Source organism: Chiloscyllium plagiosum, unplaced genomic scaffold (genome assembly GCF_037043375.1).
Source record: "Chiloscyllium plagiosum isolate Xiang-an unplaced genomic scaffold, Cpla_swu_hap1 HiC_scaffold_2, whole genome shotgun sequence".
Classification (NCBI taxonomy): domain Eukaryota; kingdom Metazoa; phylum Chordata; class Chondrichthyes; order Orectolobiformes; family Hemiscylliidae; genus Chiloscyllium; species Chiloscyllium plagiosum.
In genome coordinates this window covers 129,784,888-129,802,954 of record NW_028270140.1, presented here as the reverse complement: position 1 = coordinate 129,802,954, position 18,067 = coordinate 129,784,888, and the positions used below count along the sequence as shown (strand labels likewise).

Here is an 18,067-nt window from a genome sequence, read left to right as displayed (position 1 = left end):
AGCTTCTGGATTTCACTGCTAAGTGAAATGTGGAAATCACCACCAAAGAGCGCGGAATTTAACTGGAGGGTCACCATGCCTCAGGTGAGGTTGGAAATGCAGTGCCTTCAGGGTGACCTTAGCCAGTACAGGGATTAAACCCATGGCTGTCTATGTCACTCTGCATTGCAAGCCATTTATCCAGCCAACTTCAGTGAGTCTGTGCTGCATACAATGCAAGTCAATAAATCTTTTTTGAGGCAAGTTGTTAAACTGAACACAGCATTCCACAGGGGTCTGACAAGGGTCCACAAACAATTTTCTATTCATTAAAATTAGTGGACAGAAGACTGTGCAAGACACACGGAATTGCAGCAAACAATTTTCCACCGAGATTCCCAGAGTAGATATTAGTGCAAGGTCTCTGGATGTGCATTGATAAGTGAGCAAGTCAAAACTTGAAGGGGTACTGGAGGTCATAGAATTATGAACTATTACAAGGTGGAAAGAGTCTCTTTGGCCCATCACGTTTGCACTGATCAGCAAACACCTATCATCTCTAATCCCATTTCCCAGCACTTGGCCCATAGCCTTGTAATGCCATGGCACCTCAAGTGACTGCCTAAATACTTCTTAAATGTTGTGATGGTTTCTGCCTCTGCCATGCTTTCAGGCAATGAGTTCCAGATACCCACTACACTCTCAATGAAAAGAATTCTCCTTTAATCCCCTATAGTCCTCCTGCTTCTAACCTTAACTCTATGCTTCATAGTAACTGGGGGATGGCCAGGGTGAATAGAACGCAGCTGCTCCCCTTAGTCAATAAGGGGGCATAATTTTATGGTGGAAGGTTTAGAAGGAATTTGAACTTTTTTCACCCAGAGGCTGTTGGGTACTGCCTGGGAGAGCAGTTGAGGCAAGAACCTCACAATATTTAACAAAGAACTTGGTTGAACACTTGAGATGTCACAACATTCAAGGCTATGGGGCCTAGCACTGGAAGGTGGAATGAGTCCAGATGCAGTATAACTTTGGCAGCACAGACTTGATGGGCCTCTTCTGCACTGTACAATTGTACAAGACTCTAAGGGCAAAAGTTCATTCCTATTGACACTATGTTCCTCATAATTTTCTACAATCAGGTTTCCTCTGCACCTTTCTCTGCCTCAAGGAAACTATGATGTGGAGGTACCAGTGTTGGACTGGGGTGGACAAAATCTGAAGCCACACAACACCTGTAGGTTACTGCCCTACAGGTTTATTTAAAATCACAAGCTTTCAGAGCACTAAATGAAGCAGCACTCCAAAAGCTTGTGACTTTAAATAAACCTGTTGGACTATAACCTGGTGTCATGTGATTTCTGATTTTGCCAAGGAAAATACCCAGTCCCATTTTAAAAGTGAACCACTCCAGCCCCATTTTAAAAGTGGGTCGATGTTCACAGGAGTACCCTTTGTACACCAATATTTATGTCAAAACGTGTGAGGCAGGATGAAGAGCTTATGCTCGGAACATTGACTCTTCTGCTCCTCAAGTGCTGCCTGACTGGTTGTGCTGTTCCAGAAGTACAATTTTTGCCTCTGTTCTCCAGCATCTGCAGTCCTCACTTTCTCCCATTAATATTTACTCAAGGTATGAAGCAATATTGCAGGATGTCCCTGGGGAAAGTGTCAATGCTTACAGAAGGTCCTTGGTAAAAATAACAACTTCTGCAGGAGGTCACTGGGCATTTTTCCATGTTTTCTGTAGGTCTCCAAAATCATACTGATAACTTCAAGTGACAGCATGCTTAAAAATATTTTGAATCAACCTATATACTGTGAGATTAACGTACATTTGAAAGAAAGCATAATGGCGACAGACATTGTATCTAGTCACTGATGTAGAGGCTACATTTTATTGGAGAGTCTATAATTGCTACAAATTTGTAAAAAAAAATTATCAATTTACCACAGATGTTTATGCTGATAAACAAAGATAGAAACAACATTTATTTTGGTAAAAAAAATTTAAAGATTTATGTTCATTTCAGAATTCAATTACCCTGAATAAAATAATCCCTTTACATACGATAAAAAAAAGCTTGCTTTAGAAAAAAATTAAAACCAGTCCTTTTTAATCAAGCCACTTTACTTTTGTTGCGCACTGCTTATTATAGTTTTGTGCTTGAGCAAAGGAGACCAGTGTAAGCAGGCATAAGATCAGGCCATAAACTCCAAACCACAGGAATCTTTTAAGTTCTAAATGCATGTAGTTGCCAGCAATGTGACAGCGTTAAGTGCGAGCCTAGATTTAAGGTGCAAAAAGCAGTAAAATTCAATTTCTCCTGCGTTATATACATATGCACATTCAAAGAGTATAAAAAAATTTACACATTGTCAAAGCAGTTCACATTTTTTTTTTGTCCCCTGCTGCAGGTGGGTTTGATAGGCACGTGGAGATTGGGGTTGTATCATATTGGTCCTGTCTCGAGTGCTCAGACATGCATTCAAGGCTGAGGCAAGGGTCGGCCTCTTGCTGTCATTGAAGTAACAGCAAAGTGCAACAGGAAAACAGAGAAAATCATTCAATATAATGTCCTGAGTTAAAATTCATGAACTGGAGATGGCAGTTGAGGCAAAGGCAACCAAGTGATTTCCAGTTCTGCAGCACATTTTCTTTTAAGTTATATAGATATATATATATTTATATATTTTTAGTCCAACAGGCCTGTAAGGTCCATCTATGGTACAGTGCAGCTTATCCCAGTTAAGGCATCACCAGAACAAGGAGATATTACACCCAAGGAAATAGTGGATTCGTCAGTTCTTGCCTCGCGTTAAGTCTGATGTCTTCATGATGACAGTCGCTCGGTTTTCAGCCATACGGTGTTTTAAAGAAGCTTGCTGCGATGGCACAGACGACGTGGAGATGCTGACTGACAGGCTGGTGCATGTGGCAGAGGTATAAACGGGTGCTTTCTCAGAGCCATTGGTCAGGAGTTTGAAACTGAAGTTGCTAGAGGTCACGGTGGGACCTGCGGAAGGGGAAAATGCAGTGTTCATGCCGATGTTGCTCAGAAACTCCTTGCCTTCGATATTGCTTTGCTGCCATTGTGACTGGTCTTGGTTTGTGCTCTCAGTCCCCTAAGCGTACAACAAAGGAGAAAATGAGATTTCTTCACAACGGCGATAATATTCTTCTTACAAACACTCAAAATGAAGAGATGTAACTGTCAGAGAAAGACCGAGAAGGAGGGTTGCACTTCCTTAGGAAATAGGAAGGCTGACAAGTGGTCTTTAACATAATTAATAAAGTGAATGTGCAGAAGATTGTGCAGTTGGCAAAATAAAGGATCGAAGTTATAGGATAGTCAACAATAAACCCAGCAAGAAATTCAGGTGAAATATCTTTAGTTGTTAGAATGTGGAACTTGCTACAACATGGATTTGGAAATTCTCAGACATATTTAAGTGGAAGCTAGATGTGGACTTGAATGAGAAATTAGAAGCCACCACAGTGAGGCAAATGTACAAATTAGGGGAAGGGAGAACAAATCATTTGATCCCTAGACAATACTCTGTCTCTCAACAAGATTATGTTCTGATCTGACTTCTCAACTTTTTTTTTAAATTACTTTTTCTGTTTGTTATATTATGGTGGAAGCATTGTTATTCAGAACTTTTTATTTCTTTATTTTTCTTATTTATTACTATGATTTTGTATTTTTGAATTTCTGTAATGCTGGATTTTTTTATTTCCAATTTTTTTCCTCAGAATTTGTACTCAAGGAACTGTAACCAGGTACCTATCTAAGGTGGCGCTATAAGTAAATTTTTCATGGCATTTATGAGTACATGTGACAATAAAGCTAATTCAAATTCATTCCTGCCTACTCCTCCTAATCTTTCAGCCCCACCTTGCTTATCAGGAATGTATTTAAAAATCAGCTTTAAAAATATTTAAAGACTCTGAAATTATCTTCCTCAAGAGATGGTGGAAACAAAGACTCAAAAGACTGCTCCTCGCTTGTGTCTTTAATGTATGACTCAAGCGAGGGTAGGAGAAAGTAGAGCGGAGGGGGTTTTCACGGAACACCAGCCTGACTGAGCCAAAATGGCTCGCTTCTGTACTATCAGGGAGCAGGGAGGTTCTGTCTAAATTCAATTTACAAAGTAGAATTGCCATGGTACCTGTCAGGCTCACAAGGAATTTCAGGAATCAGACAGGTCTGTGATGCAGACCAGTGAGGGAAGCCTAACCAAACCGTGCCAGATTTCAATGGAAGTTGGGCAGGTTGCTTTACTGGCCTGGCCTGTATCCCACAATCCTAACAATTTCTGGATGCTTTCTAGTCAACCTGCTCAGAGACATTACTACACATCTCTGGCATTGGTGGGACTTGGACCTGGGCATCCTTGACCAGAGGTAAGGTCAGCACCACTGCATCACAAGAGTCTCCTCAGGCCGATATTTTTGAATCTTCTGCAATCCATTAAATCTGAGCATAAACCCAGCAAGAAGAAAAGCTCCCCTCAAATTTTAAGTATTACTATCTCAGTTTGACCGTATCCGGTATAAATGAGAGACTATATTCCCTGATTAAGGCTCTGGTCAGACTGCATTTGGAATACTGTAAACGGTTTGAAGCCCTTTATCTAAGGAAGGATGTGCTGGAGGGGGTCCAAAAGAGGTTTATAAGAATGATGCTAGGGCTGAAGGGTTTGTCTAATGAGATACGAGGTTGAGAACTTTGGGCCTGTACTCGATGGCGTTTAGAAGGATGAGGGGGGATCTCATTGAAACTTATAGAATATTGAGAGGCCTGGATAGAGTGGATATGGAGAAGATATTTCCACCAGTAGAAGAGACTAGGGCATGAGAGAACAGCATTAGAGTGAAGGCACAACCCTTTTGAACTGAGATGAGGTGGAATTTCTTCAGCCAGAGGGCAGTGAATCTGTGGAACCCATTCCAGAGGGCTTTGGAGTCTAAGTCACTGAGTGTATTTAAGACAGAGATCAATAGGTTCTTGATTGGTAAGGGGATTAAGAATTATGGGGAGAAGACATCAGGATGGGGTTGAGAAACATAGCAACCATGATCAAATGGCAGAGTAGACCTGATGGAACGAATGGCCTAATTCTGCTCCTATGTTGCTGATGTGTCGCCAAAGTCTTATTAGACCATAGGGTCTGCTCTTTCATTAGAGAGAAGCGACTGATGGTGATTTAACCTGAAGGCCACCAGACCTCAGGTGAGGGAAGAGGTTGAGAAGGAGAGTCCTTCATGGTAACCTCAAGCCGGTGATGGGAATTGAACTCATGCTGTTGGCATCGCACAATGTAAACCAACAATCCAGCCAACTGAGCTAAGCCGATTCCCTCTGCTCTTATATCTTACAGTTCAGTGGTCTTAGCTAGGGAGCTGAGTCTGAAAGAAATATCAGCAAAAAAATTGGCACTTTACAATGTGCTAATAACTGGCCATTAGGACCGACATTATCATTCGAAGCTGGGATTCAGTTTTTCACTATTATTGACTTGCTCATTGCCTTCTCCCAGAAGGCTCAAATTTGACCTCTTATGAGGCTCTGACCTTCTGTTGAGGTAAAGTGGCAGTGAGCACAGGTTTCAGCAGTGGAGGGGGATAGTTTAAATACAGCAATGCTGCCAAGGTGGAAGAATACAGAGAAGAGGTCTGTACCAGCTCGGTCAATGCCTTCAAACAAATAAACTTTCTCTTTGTTTTTTGTTTTGGCTTCAAGACAACATGTTCCTTACTGACCTCATCAGGTTCTTCTTCAGTTCCGACGCTATCCGTTTCACTTTCTATTGGATAAACAAAAGTGAAAACTAATTTAAATCAATTGCCCTTCAGCCTCATTTCGCAGATAATTTCATTTTCATCAAAACAACACCTAGCTCTTCATCCAGCATTAACTCTGATCCATTACGTTAACAGTCACACCTTGTCTGTGCAAAAATCTGCTTCTGCAAAACAAGCAGTACTCCCATCAAGTTCGACAAACAGACAAGATTCTGAATGGGTCAATCTTGAATAGCATTAAAAGCTAAAATGTGTAGCTGTTGCTATGAGGGAGGTTAACAAAACGACCACACATAGCAACGCTCTTCACAATACCCATTAAATGGCACCACATGATTCTTGAACCATTTCCTACTGGAACAGTTCATTGAACAATTGATTTTGTTGAGGAATTCTGCCAAATATATTCAATGGAGCCTTGCCAATTGCGGATTTGCAGGCAGGAACAACAAATACTACATAAATGTCAAACGTTGTGTTGGAAGGTCACATGGCTGCCAATTGGCGATTAAAATTAAAAGTTTGTATTCTTTTAAATGAAATAATATTCTCCCAAGTTCTTTTCATTTCTCTCTTTGAACAACTGTTTGTTTCCACTATTCAATCTAGCTGCAAACAAGACAGTAGAAACATAGACCTCGGGTTTTTACATAGCAGTACCACACATTTACTTTTACACAAGTGCTAAAGATCTTGCTTTATGTATTGCTAGGAATGTCAACATGTTATTGTTCTAAACTAAAACCACAGTATCAAAGAATCCCTAGTGAGGAAAGAGGACATTCGACCCTCTGAAGAGAATCCCAGCCATATCCAGCCCCCTTTCCTCACCCAGTAACCCCACCTTTCCCATGGCTAATCCACCTAGCCTGCCCATTTATAGATACTACGGACAATTTACCATGGCCAACCCAACTAACCTGCACATCTTTGGACTACAGGAGGAAACTGGAGCAACTGGCAGAAATCCACTCTTTTAAATGCCAAAGAAAACAAAACCTGTTTAACTTTCCCACATACCACAATCTACCTATTCTGCAATAGATAGCAACCTAGTGAACAATCCCTGAAATCCTCCAATGCAGTTACATATCCTTAAGGAGAACAAAGGTGCACACAGTATTCATGATGTGATCTCACTAACATTCTGTGATGTGCTGTTATTTGAACCACTATGATCTGTTTGGTGCCAGTTCACCCACAATGCCATGTGAAGGAACAGCAAAGTTGCTGCAGCCCTAGCAAAAAGCCCAATGACTGTGGATGCTGGAAATCTGAAACAAAAAGAGAAATTGTTGGGAAAACTTAGCAAGTCTGGCAGCATCTGGACAGAAAGCAGATTTAAAATTTCGGGTTCAGTGACCCTTCCTCGGAACCCACTAGCCAAGTTGTTCCAACCAGACCAACCCTGCACCCCGCAGTCTGCTCTTGATCAGCTGTAAAGTGATGGAAGATGGCATCAACAACACTTGTTCAGCAACAACCTTCTCACTGTAACCATTTGAATAGCGATATGGACCAGACCATACCCCCTCAAGATACTCAGAGGATAGTCTAGACCCTACATTTTTCTTATTTTAGAAGTAAGCATAAGGTGTTGCATTCCAGATGCTTTTCAACTGGTCAAACTACCAGATTTGAAGCAAAACACACAGTATCCATAAACTACAGTTAAAATACAACAAAGGAAAAATAAGATAAAATAACTGGCTTAGCTGTAACTCTATTGAAAGGCTTAATAAAATAATTGAGACAATAACTACTACCAATTAACTGTTCTAGTAAACACCCAATTTAGAAAATCCTATAAACACACCCTGGCCATAGGCAAATTCAGAAAAACATATTGCCTCGCATGCAACTCCAGCAGCAGGAGGAAAAAAAAACATCAAGAGACAACTCTAAAAGAGAGTGGAGCAGGGAGAGATATACTACAGCTTCTAAACTCTGCTGAGACCCCAGCTACAACTGCTGAAAACTAAAACTAAAAATCCCGGTTCTGTGGGAGTTGACCACACCCATTCAGGCTGCTTCTATTGTTCCAACATGAAACAAAACCCAAGCCCTCACAAGCTGTTCACTTTATCAGATTCAAATAGACAGTTCATTAACTCGGTCTTAAAACTACTCCAAAAAAAGAGAAAATACACCTCTTAAAACCATAGTATAATAGAACCCAGTAGCTTTCTTGGCCATTACATGGAACAGTTAAAGACAACTGTGTTGCTGAGAGTCTGGATTTACACAGAGGCTAGACCAGAAGGATTTTCACAACAAAAATCATTTCACTGTCATGAGTACTGATACAATCTTATTTTATTCCAGATTTATCTAATATGCTGAAATTAAACTCCTCAGTGGGATTTGGACTAATGTTTACTCATCCAATAATATAACCACAAACAAACCATGCCATGAGACAGGAAGTAAAATCAAAAAGCTTTGGGATTAACACTTTAATATAGGCCTTAACATCTCATAACCTTTCCTGACCACAACCTGTTTGCCTATTTCACTGGTACCTAGAGAGTCCATGACAACTAGATCTTTGCGACTACTGGTTCTTCTCCAGACCAAACATCCCAAACACTGGCACTGGGCTTGTAAGAAAACCATTTGGATTCTTGCTCTTTGCTGCAAACAATTGTGTCTGTCCCCCTGATGTCAGTGACCCGACCATCCATGCATTCCTATTAACTCTTCCCACTGGAATAGTTTCCTGTACAACCGTGAGGTGGCCAGCTCATTCATACACCCGCTAGCTCCAACATTTGTCACTAAGAGGCTGCAGGAGCCTTGAACCTGTTAACGGAGCCAGGGACAGAAATCACAGGCCCCAGTACTGATGGCTCGGCCCCCAGTCCCCATCAAGACACAGCGCACCCACTCCTGACCCAGCACCCACATTCTCCACCCTCCGCCCCCTCCAAAAAAAATGGAGAACTGCAGGACTCTAGATCTCCTGATAACTGTATCTCCTTCACTGCTGCTGTGTTGATTGAGTGTAGTTAACTCCGTACGACTGGTGTCTGAACCTGCGAGTATCAATGGGACAGCTTTTGTGACCACTGCGCTATCAATGACCCACTAGTAATCTCCCAGCTCTTCCTTGGGAGTTTGAGACATGCCTCTACAAACAATTACACTTGGTCTGTCAGTGCAACCTCTGCTTTGCCAGACTGAAAAATGTTCCAACATTTTTGCTTAAAGTGCATAAACATTCCTTGTAAAACATCTGGGATTATTAACTGACAATGTTGAATGGGTTACAACGTAACACTAACCTGCATAGGAGGAGACTGGGGAGATCTGCAATGGGTATAGCTGGCTTGTGCTGATAGGCTGGTCGTCACATTCTGTGGTCACTTCTATAACTTGGCAGACGTCTGGAGGATTGCTGACAATCATTGGTTCTTCCAGTACACTATGACTTGGAGAATGCCCAAGTTCTTAAAAAGGAATCACACTGTATCAGATTGCATATCATTGCAAGCAAATGTCTCATGCAACATAGAAAAGGCATGTTTTCATTCCTGACAAAGGATATCACCAACTTTACAATTCCCTTCCACACTCAGGCCATGAACCACTCCACCACGGCAGCTCCACAGTACCAAAAAACCTCAATACACTAATTTTGATGCTTCTTTAAAAGAAACAAAGACGTGTTTACACTCTCAATTGAGCTGATATGCTGGCACATGCTTTAAACAATGATAATTAGGTTCCCTGTTCCATGCAGAATTCAGACAAGGTAGATTTTTACATAATTCACAGTGAACTCTGAGTACCTTTCTGTTATAGAAGCCTGCTCAACAAGGATATGGATTGGAGAACCAGTCATGAATGTCACTTATGTATACTGCTCCTGATCTGTAAGTAATTAGGATCAATCTAAGCAATGTCTAGAGCATTACGGAGCAGGTGACCTGACCTTCCACTCTCTTGCTGCCCAATACCCTCCAATCCCACAGTACGGCCTTGCAAAGCTTAACTTTATAATTCTAAGCTGGTAAGGGAATTTTCTTCAAATTAAAATTGCAGTTTTCACGGAAGTATGACTAAAAATTATGAAACAGGCACATTTCAAGACGTGAGTCTTTAGGTCAGATATCAACATACGTCTGATTTCCCACGTTCTGAGAAACCTCTCATTTATAATGGCTAGCAGCCACAAGCGTTGTAACTCCCCCAGTGAGACATTGAGAGAGCACCCTGTGGTACTTCATCACTTCCACAAATCATGTTGAAAACGCATAAGGAGTTTCTTCATACTAAATCAGGATTACCAGTTGCTTTAGTCACAATCAAATTGGAACAGAATTGCTGTTGAGCCTGCTATCTGACTGTGGATTCAAATAAATTCCTCAACACTATATACAACAGAATTCTCAACAGAAAATGCACAATAAAAACTAGAGAGCCACAGGAGTGTGAGTTGCGTCACAACATCTAACTTTGGATTTGATATGACACTTGAACTGCTCAAAAGATGAAGATGATAGCATCTAATGCATTACTTTTATTTGTCATTATGTAGTCATTTTTTTTTCATAAAAGAAACCTCTTGAACATAACCACAATATGGAAGATTCTGTACTTTCAGAGATTATGACCGTCATAATGGCTGCATGTTCAAGACAATAGCTTCACTGTGTGGTGTGACACAGATGCAAGGCTATGTCCTCCATACTACAAAAGTTTGGTGCATGAAAATCCACTGCCACTACTCATTCTTCTAAGTTTTATGCTATTCTGCAGTTAGAAGGTTTCACTTTGAACTTTCCTTGTGGATCAACACTGTGTCTGTTGCTACCTGTGTTGGGGAGACAACATTGGTTGCTGAGAGATACTGAAACAGATGAGTCATGAGAGCTGTTAGCTCTACTGCGGTATAATACAATTAACCTGCTAACTCTCACATACCAACATATCCCATTTAATTCCAATAAATAGTTTTCTCTGTGCCATATATTTTTCAAAGGCCATGGAAATATATAAATTAATAGGAGATAATCTTGGCATTTAAACAATGGACTTTTCTGATCTAGTCAAGTATGTACAAGACTCACCCATATGACTGCCCACAGTGCTGTGAACTTGTGCATCTTCTTTGACTACAGGACTGGAGTTTGTGTAGAGACCATGACTGTTTATCAATACTTGATTTTCTTCAAAAGGAAAACTTGGTGTTTTCCACTACCAAAAAGAAAGTTTTTAAGAAACAAATCAGTCTAATTGTAAACAGCACAGAAGCCCCCAGAATCCCCCACAGAAGGAGATATCCTTCTCACATTATTTTAGTGAAAATCTCAGAAGTTCATGAATCACATCTAAACAAAGCTGTTTATATAAATTTGTCACTTTGTAATGAACTTCCTGTCGACTATTTTTACTCCTTTACTGACCTCAATGCTAAAACATGATGACACAAGAGTGAAAGGAGTGGCCTTTAATAACTGCTAAAATTATAACTGAGGTTGGTGCAGTAATTAAAGGACAGGTTATGGCCTAGCATATCACACCCTGTACTATCCAGTTCTGGGCAGTACCAGAGGAGGGCGAGGGCAGGGAGATTGACTCATCGGCCATTCTCCAGATTGCAAACCAATGCAGGGTTTTCTACACCAACTCATTGAAAACATTAACCATTTTATTCTCACTCTGGTAAAAATGAAAAGTGTTCATTTAATATTTGCTGGGCACTTTTTTCTCTGGGGTACAGTCGTTTGCTGATAAGTCATTGTTTATTTTAAAAGATATAAATATCCAGTTTGTGGTGACTCTCTAACTGTGCCCTGCATTTGTTTAGAACAGCAAATGTATCCTCTGTGCTGAAGCTGGGATACTGATAGATTCCCTACATTTGTTGGAACTGCCTCATTGCATGCTGCACAGTAATTAGCAATGCCATGCTATAATAGAGAAGTGCGATTCCTGAAGAAGGGCTAATGCCCGAAACGTCGATTCTCCTGTTCCCTAGATGCTGCCTGACCTGCTGCGCTTTTCCAGCAACACATTTCCAAGTGCGATCTTTATGTTTATAAAACTATAACGATGGTTTAGGTTGGCAACCTGTTAAGAAAGGGGGTGTGTGCGTGTGCGTGTGCGTGTGCGTGTGTGTGTGTGTGTGTGTGTGTGTACACACAGTCAGAACAGTATGAACAACGTTGTGGTGCCACAAGATTGGTTCCCAATCTCTGCACAGACGCAAACCACTAACTCAGCACAGTCATACAACACAGTAAATATCCATCAGTTCACCTTGGCTGGTTTACTTGTTTCTTCCTTTTCCACTTTTGACTTCTTTCCTGTGAAGAAATATTTTATATTTCAGAATGAAAATAGTGACTGGAGACAGGCAGCTCTGAACACAAACTAATCCTTAAAAAGGGTATGGCTAGGGAGAAATATTCAGGTAAAATACATATCCGGACTCATTTATCCTTTTCAACAGTCACCCATTGTACAGTACAGGATTAGAAACCTCATGTACAATCTCACCTCTTACAGAACGTTTTTAAGTTGTAAACCAAAATACAGACAATGACACGTTTTGCAAAAGTACAAAGTGTTGTTCAAAGCAGCTTACTACCGACTGTTAGTAGTCAATAGCAAAGATCAAAGATTGAACATGATGGCCATTCTGCAACTTCAAAATTCTGTCCTAATTTGCAGAATGAAACCTATTTCATTGAGAGAGGTATCAACCCAAATTTCAACTCAAAGAAATGAACATACAATACAGGTAAAGACAGACCAGTGATAGCAGATCTAAATATCATAATAAGATTAACGGTCATTTAAGAAACAAAAATTCATTGGCAGAACTAATGCAAATGGGTACAATTTAAAGATAAAGGTTAAGGTATGTGATAATCAAAGGACATTAATATAACTAGAGTCATTAGGGTACTGCAAGTGGCCATTCAGTCCATCTAAACAAATTTGTATAATTAAAATACAATTAAATGCCTGGATACAACTAAACATCATGGCTACAATCAGAAACATAGAGCAGAAACTGAGAACTTCCCATATATGAACAGGCCGTGACTTAAAAATACTAACGTCATTGTTACAAAGGAAGGTTCACAAATGTCTGGGAGTAATAGTTATAGCATATATCATTGTTAAGATTGAAATTACTCTAAGCAGTGGGACAGTTCCTGTATTTCTGGGCCCATGCAATGGAATGTGACCAGTCAGGGTTGAACAAAGGAGCTTGTGTTGTGGAGCGATACCATCAATTATGTGAGCATTGCAAAAAATTTCATCCTGGTTATATAAAAATTGATAGACAAAGGCCAAGATCTATTTGGTTTGCTGTCTTCCATCCTGCTAGTCACATGGTGCAAGGTAACAGAGTTGCTAACTAAATAACACCAATCAATACCCATCATTTGGCCTATCACAAACCCAGACAGGAGTTGGAAAAAACTCCCAATGGTGCAAAATGTGAGACAGCATCAGCCTAAAGGCAAATGTTCCTCCAGATTGTGTGCTCCACTAACCACAGGCCATGTCTCAAATTATTCATTCGATATTCCAAAATTGTGAAAGCAACCTATCTAATCTGTACTTGAATGAGTTACTACCGTTTCTGTCATTTCCCAGGGAATTTTGTCCATAGGTTTACATTTCACTGGAACGTTAAACCCAAAAATGGGTGAGTTGGTGTCAGTAGTTCAGACCCAACAAGTCTCAAACAGGAACCCGATTTCCTTACTTCCATCCAAGCAAAGGGCAGCCAACCAAATATGCTCTTGCTTGTCGTTAGATCCTGTAAATAATATCACAAAGCTGCCTGCTTTCACTTCAAGAACCATTTCACTTTTCCCCTTCATTTCCATTTTCCATTCCCAGGTCTCCGGAATCCCTGCAGGTGAAAGAAGGCTGGAAGAGTGGATGCCAAGAGGTAGGGGATTATGTGCTGCTTTCTCCCTGCCCAACAAACTATCCCCCTTACCCACCATGAGACCCTTGACCTTTCCACCCTGAAATAAAAAGCTGCAGGGAACCCATCCTTCTGAAAAGCTGCATTGGTATAATCTTTTAACTTGTTTTTCCCAAGAAGGATATGTCTAATTTCCAAATTGCTCATCATAATCCAACCTCTGCATTTCCACAATCATCTGATTACTTTCTTTTTTCAATAACTGCAATATATTTTTAGCAGTGACTACGACTATGCATAATGCTGTAAGTACAATTTATAGATTAACTTGCTTGCTTTAGTATTCTGGCTCAAAATTAACCTTTAATAAAACTCAACATCTGAATTGCAGTTTACATTTTTCTACATTGAACTATATCTGCCCCGGTCTGCCCAATTTGTGCTAAGATTGTTGACAGAAGTAATTTCAAGACTCTCTTCCAACTCCACCACTACCCCGCCATATCCCAATCTCTTCCCAATACCATCTGGGCTGAGTTACCAACAAAGTTCACTGAGATGGATAGCATAAATAAATTCAAGAAGAAAATTAGGTGTTCTTTCCAGGAGAAGGGACAAGTGGATACTACTCCTCACTGAATATGAGATGGTTAAGTTAGACTGGTTCATTTCCTCACATTACCAAAAATTCTTACATTTATGTGCTAACAATAAGGATTGAGTTTCAACGGCGTAATCAATGTCATAGTTCAAATCATAGACTTAAGCTATCAACTATCAGACTCATGGTTGATCATGTCATCTGAATCCCCTGATAGAATCATGATTTGAAAGCAACTCAACTGTCCATTAAAAATTCTGTAGATTTGGTTTGAAAACCAAGTGCTCATCAAGTACCTTTTTTATTTGGTTTTTCAGTAGCTGGTAGCATTCTGTACACCCTGTATGCATTACTCCCCTTTTTGATGCTTTTGTCCTTTACTTCTTCTATATCAGGTAATGAGTTCATGGCACAGCGGAAATTGGCCTTCCATGTTTTAGGGTCAGGTTTGTCGACACCATGATGGTATTTTCCTGTCAGTATAAAGAAAAAAACAAACAAGGGAACAGACATTTAGCACTAAAATTAAGATTTATTGTGGATTTTTCATTCAAGCGCTATTAATTAAAATTGAACATATATTAACAGTCTTATATCACATATTTAAATCAGGACAGTGCACATATGCAAATGTACAAGATACTTGTAACAAATTCCACTCATTGTGAATTTAATGACGCTATTAACCCATATTGGACCTGGTGTTGGGGAATGAACCAGGCCAGGTGGTAGAAGTTGCAGTGGGGGATTTTTTTGGGAAAAGTGACTACAATTCTGTAAGTTTTAAAGTACTCATAGACAAAGATGAGAGTGGTCCTAGGGGAAGAGTAATAATCTGGACCAAGGCCAATTATACCAAAATTAGGCAGGAGCTGGGAAATGTGGATTGGGGGCAGCTATTTGAAGGAAAATCCACGTTTGTTATGTGGGAGGCTTTCAAAGATAGGTTGAAGATAGTGCAGGATAGGCATGTACCTTTGAAAATAAGGGATAGGAAAGGCAAGATTCATGAACCATGGACAACAGTTGACAATGTGCGATTAGCCAAGAGGAAAAGGGAAGCGTACATAAGGTCCAGGCAGTGAAGAACAGAATGGGCCCTGGAGGAAAATTGGGAGAGTAGGACCAATCTTAAACAAGGAATCAAGCGGGCTAAAAGGGGTCATGAAATAACTTTAGCGAGCAGAATTAAGGAGAATCTCAAAGCCTTTTATTCTTATATAAGAAGCAAGAGGGTAACTAGAGAAAGGGTTCGTCCACTAAAGGATAAGGAAGGAAGGTTATGTGTTGAACCTGAGAGAATGGGCGAGATTCTCTGCATCAGTGTTCTCTGAGGAGAGGGACATGAATGTTGAGATTAGAGATAGAAGTTTGTTAACTCTGGATCATGTTGACATAAGGAGGGAAGATGTGTTGGGTAGGCCAAAGGATATTAAGGTGGACAATCCCCAGGACCAGATGGGATCTATCCCAGGTTGCCGAGAGAGGTGAGAGAGGAAATAGCTTCGGCCCTGACAGATACCTTTGTAGCATCTTTAAACACAGGTAAGGTGCCGGAGGACTGGAGGGTTGCTCATGTTGTACAAGAAGGATAGTAGGGATATTCCGGGTAACTACAGACCAGTGAGCCTGCCATCAGTAGTGGGAAAGTTACTGGAGAAGGTACTGAGGGATAAAATTTATTTATATTTGGAAAAGGATGGGCTTATCAGTGATAGGCAACATGGCTTTGTGCGGGGGGATATCGTGTCTTATCAACACAATAGAGTTCTTTAAGGAAGTGACCAAGTTGATAGATGAAGGAGGGGCTGCAGATGTCATATACATGGACTTTAGTAGGACATTTGATAAAGTTCCCCATGGTAAACTAATGGAGAAAGTGAAGTCACATGGTGTGCAGGGTGCTCTAGCTAGGTGGATAAAGAAATGGTTGAACAACAGGAGACAGAAAGTAGTAATTGAAGGGAGTTTCTCGAAATGGAAGAAGGTGACCAGTGGTGTTCCACAGGGATCAGTGCTGGGGCCACTGTTGTTTGTGATATACATAAATGATCTGGAAGAGGGCATTGTTGGTCTGATCAGTAAGTTTGCAGATGACATGAAGATTGGTGGAGTAGCAAAAAGCATAAGGGACTGTCAAAGAATACAGATAGACTGGAGAGTTGGGCAGAGAAGTGGCAGATGGAGTTCAATCCAGGCAAATGTGAGGTGATGCATTTTGGGAAGTCTAACTCTAGAGCGGACTATACCTTAAATGGAAGAGCCTTGGGAAAAGTTGATGAGCAGAGAGATCTGAGTGTTCAGGTCCATTGTACTCTGAAGGTATCTGAATAGGTGGATAGAGTGGTCTAGAAGGCATATGGTATGCTTGCCTTCATCGGACGGGGTATTGAGTATAAGAGCTGGCAGGTCATGTTAAAATTGTATAAGACATTGGTTCGACTGCATTTGGAATACTGTGTACAGATCTGGTCGCCACATTACCAAAAGGATGTGGACACTTTGGAGAGGGTGCAAAGAGGTTTATGAAGATGTTGCCTGGTATGGAAGGTGCTAGCTACGAAGAGAGGTTGAGTAGGTTAGGATTGTTTTCATTAGAAAAAAGAAGATTGAGGGGGGACCTGATTGAGGTCTACAAAATCATGAAGGGTATTATTCTTATATAAGAAGCAAGTGGGTAACTAGATAAAGGATTGGTCCACTAAAAGATAATGAAGGAAGGCTGTGTGCCGAACCTGAGAGAATGGGTGAGATTCTGAATGATTACTTTGCATCAGTGTTCACTGAGGAGAGGAACATGATGAATCTTGGAGATTAGAAACAGAAGTTTGATTAGTCTGGATCACGCTGACATAAGTAGGGAAGATGTGTTGGATATGCTAGAGGTTATTAAGGTGAACAAATCCCCAGGACCGGATGGGATCTATCCCCGGTTGCTGAGGGAGACAAGAGAGGAAATAGCTGGGGCCCTGACAGATATCTTTGTGACATCCTTAAATACAGGTGACGTGCCAGAGGACTGGAAGGTTGCTCATGTTGTCCCCTGTACAAGAAGGGTAGTAGCGATATTCCAGGTAACTACGGGCCAGTAAGCCTGACGTCGGTGGTGGGGAATTTGCTGGAGAGGGTACTGAGAGATAGGATCTATTTATATTTGGAAAGGAATGAGCTTATCAGTGGTGGGCAGGGGAGATCATACCTTGCCAACTTGATAGAGTTCTTCGAGGGAGTGACCAAGTTATTAGATGAAGGAAGGGCTGTTGATGTCATATACCTGAACTTTAGTAAGGCGTTTGCTAAGGTTCCCCATTGTAGACGAATGGAGAAAGTGAAGTTACATGGTGTGCAGGGTGTTCTAGCTAGGTGGATAAAGAACTGGTTGAACAACAGGAGACCGAGAGTAGTAGCTGAAGGGAGTTTCTCGAAATGGAGAAAGGTGACCAGTGGTGTTCCACAGGGGTCAGTATTGGGGCCACTGTTGTTTGTAATATACATAAATGATCTAGAAGAGGGCACTGTTGGTATGATCAGCAAGTTTGCAGATGACACAAAGATTGGTGGAGTAGCAGAAAGCATAAGGGACTATCAGAGAATATAGGAGGATATACATAGACTGGAGACTTGGGCCTAAATGTGGCAGATGGCTTTCAATCCAGATAAATGTGAGGTGATGCATTTAGGCAAGTCTAATTCTAGAGCGAATTATACAATGAATGGAAGAGCCTTGGGAAAAGTTGATGGGCAGAGAGGTCTGGGAGTGCAGGTCCATTGTACCCTGAAG

General features: G+C 40.9%; 1 protein-coding gene across 9 annotated transcripts in view; it reads right to left on the bottom strand.

Annotated features, from left to right (window-relative positions):
* Positions 1 to 1,863: 1,863 nt before the first annotated feature.
* The window catches only part of irf2b (interferon regulatory factor 2b), a 65,095-nt gene continuing 48,891 nt past the window's right edge, over positions 1,864 to 18,067 (bottom strand). For all 9 annotated transcript variants that reach the window (XM_087973523.1, XM_043705656.2, XM_087973533.1 and 6 more), the window contains 6 exons: positions 14,583 to 14,759; positions 12,053 to 12,099; positions 10,861 to 10,987; positions 9,073 to 9,237; positions 5,747 to 5,790; positions 1,864 to 3,105 (listed from right to left, as the gene is read on the bottom strand). In XM_087973523.1, the coding sequence (XP_087829649.1) occupies positions 2,782 to 3,105; positions 5,747 to 5,790; positions 9,073 to 9,237; positions 10,861 to 10,987; positions 12,053 to 12,099; positions 14,583 to 14,759 (884 nt within the window). In that variant the 3' untranslated portion in view covers positions 1,864 to 2,781. The remainder of the gene's footprint in view (positions 3,106 to 5,746; positions 5,791 to 9,072; positions 9,238 to 10,860; positions 10,988 to 12,052; positions 12,100 to 14,582; positions 14,760 to 18,067) is intronic.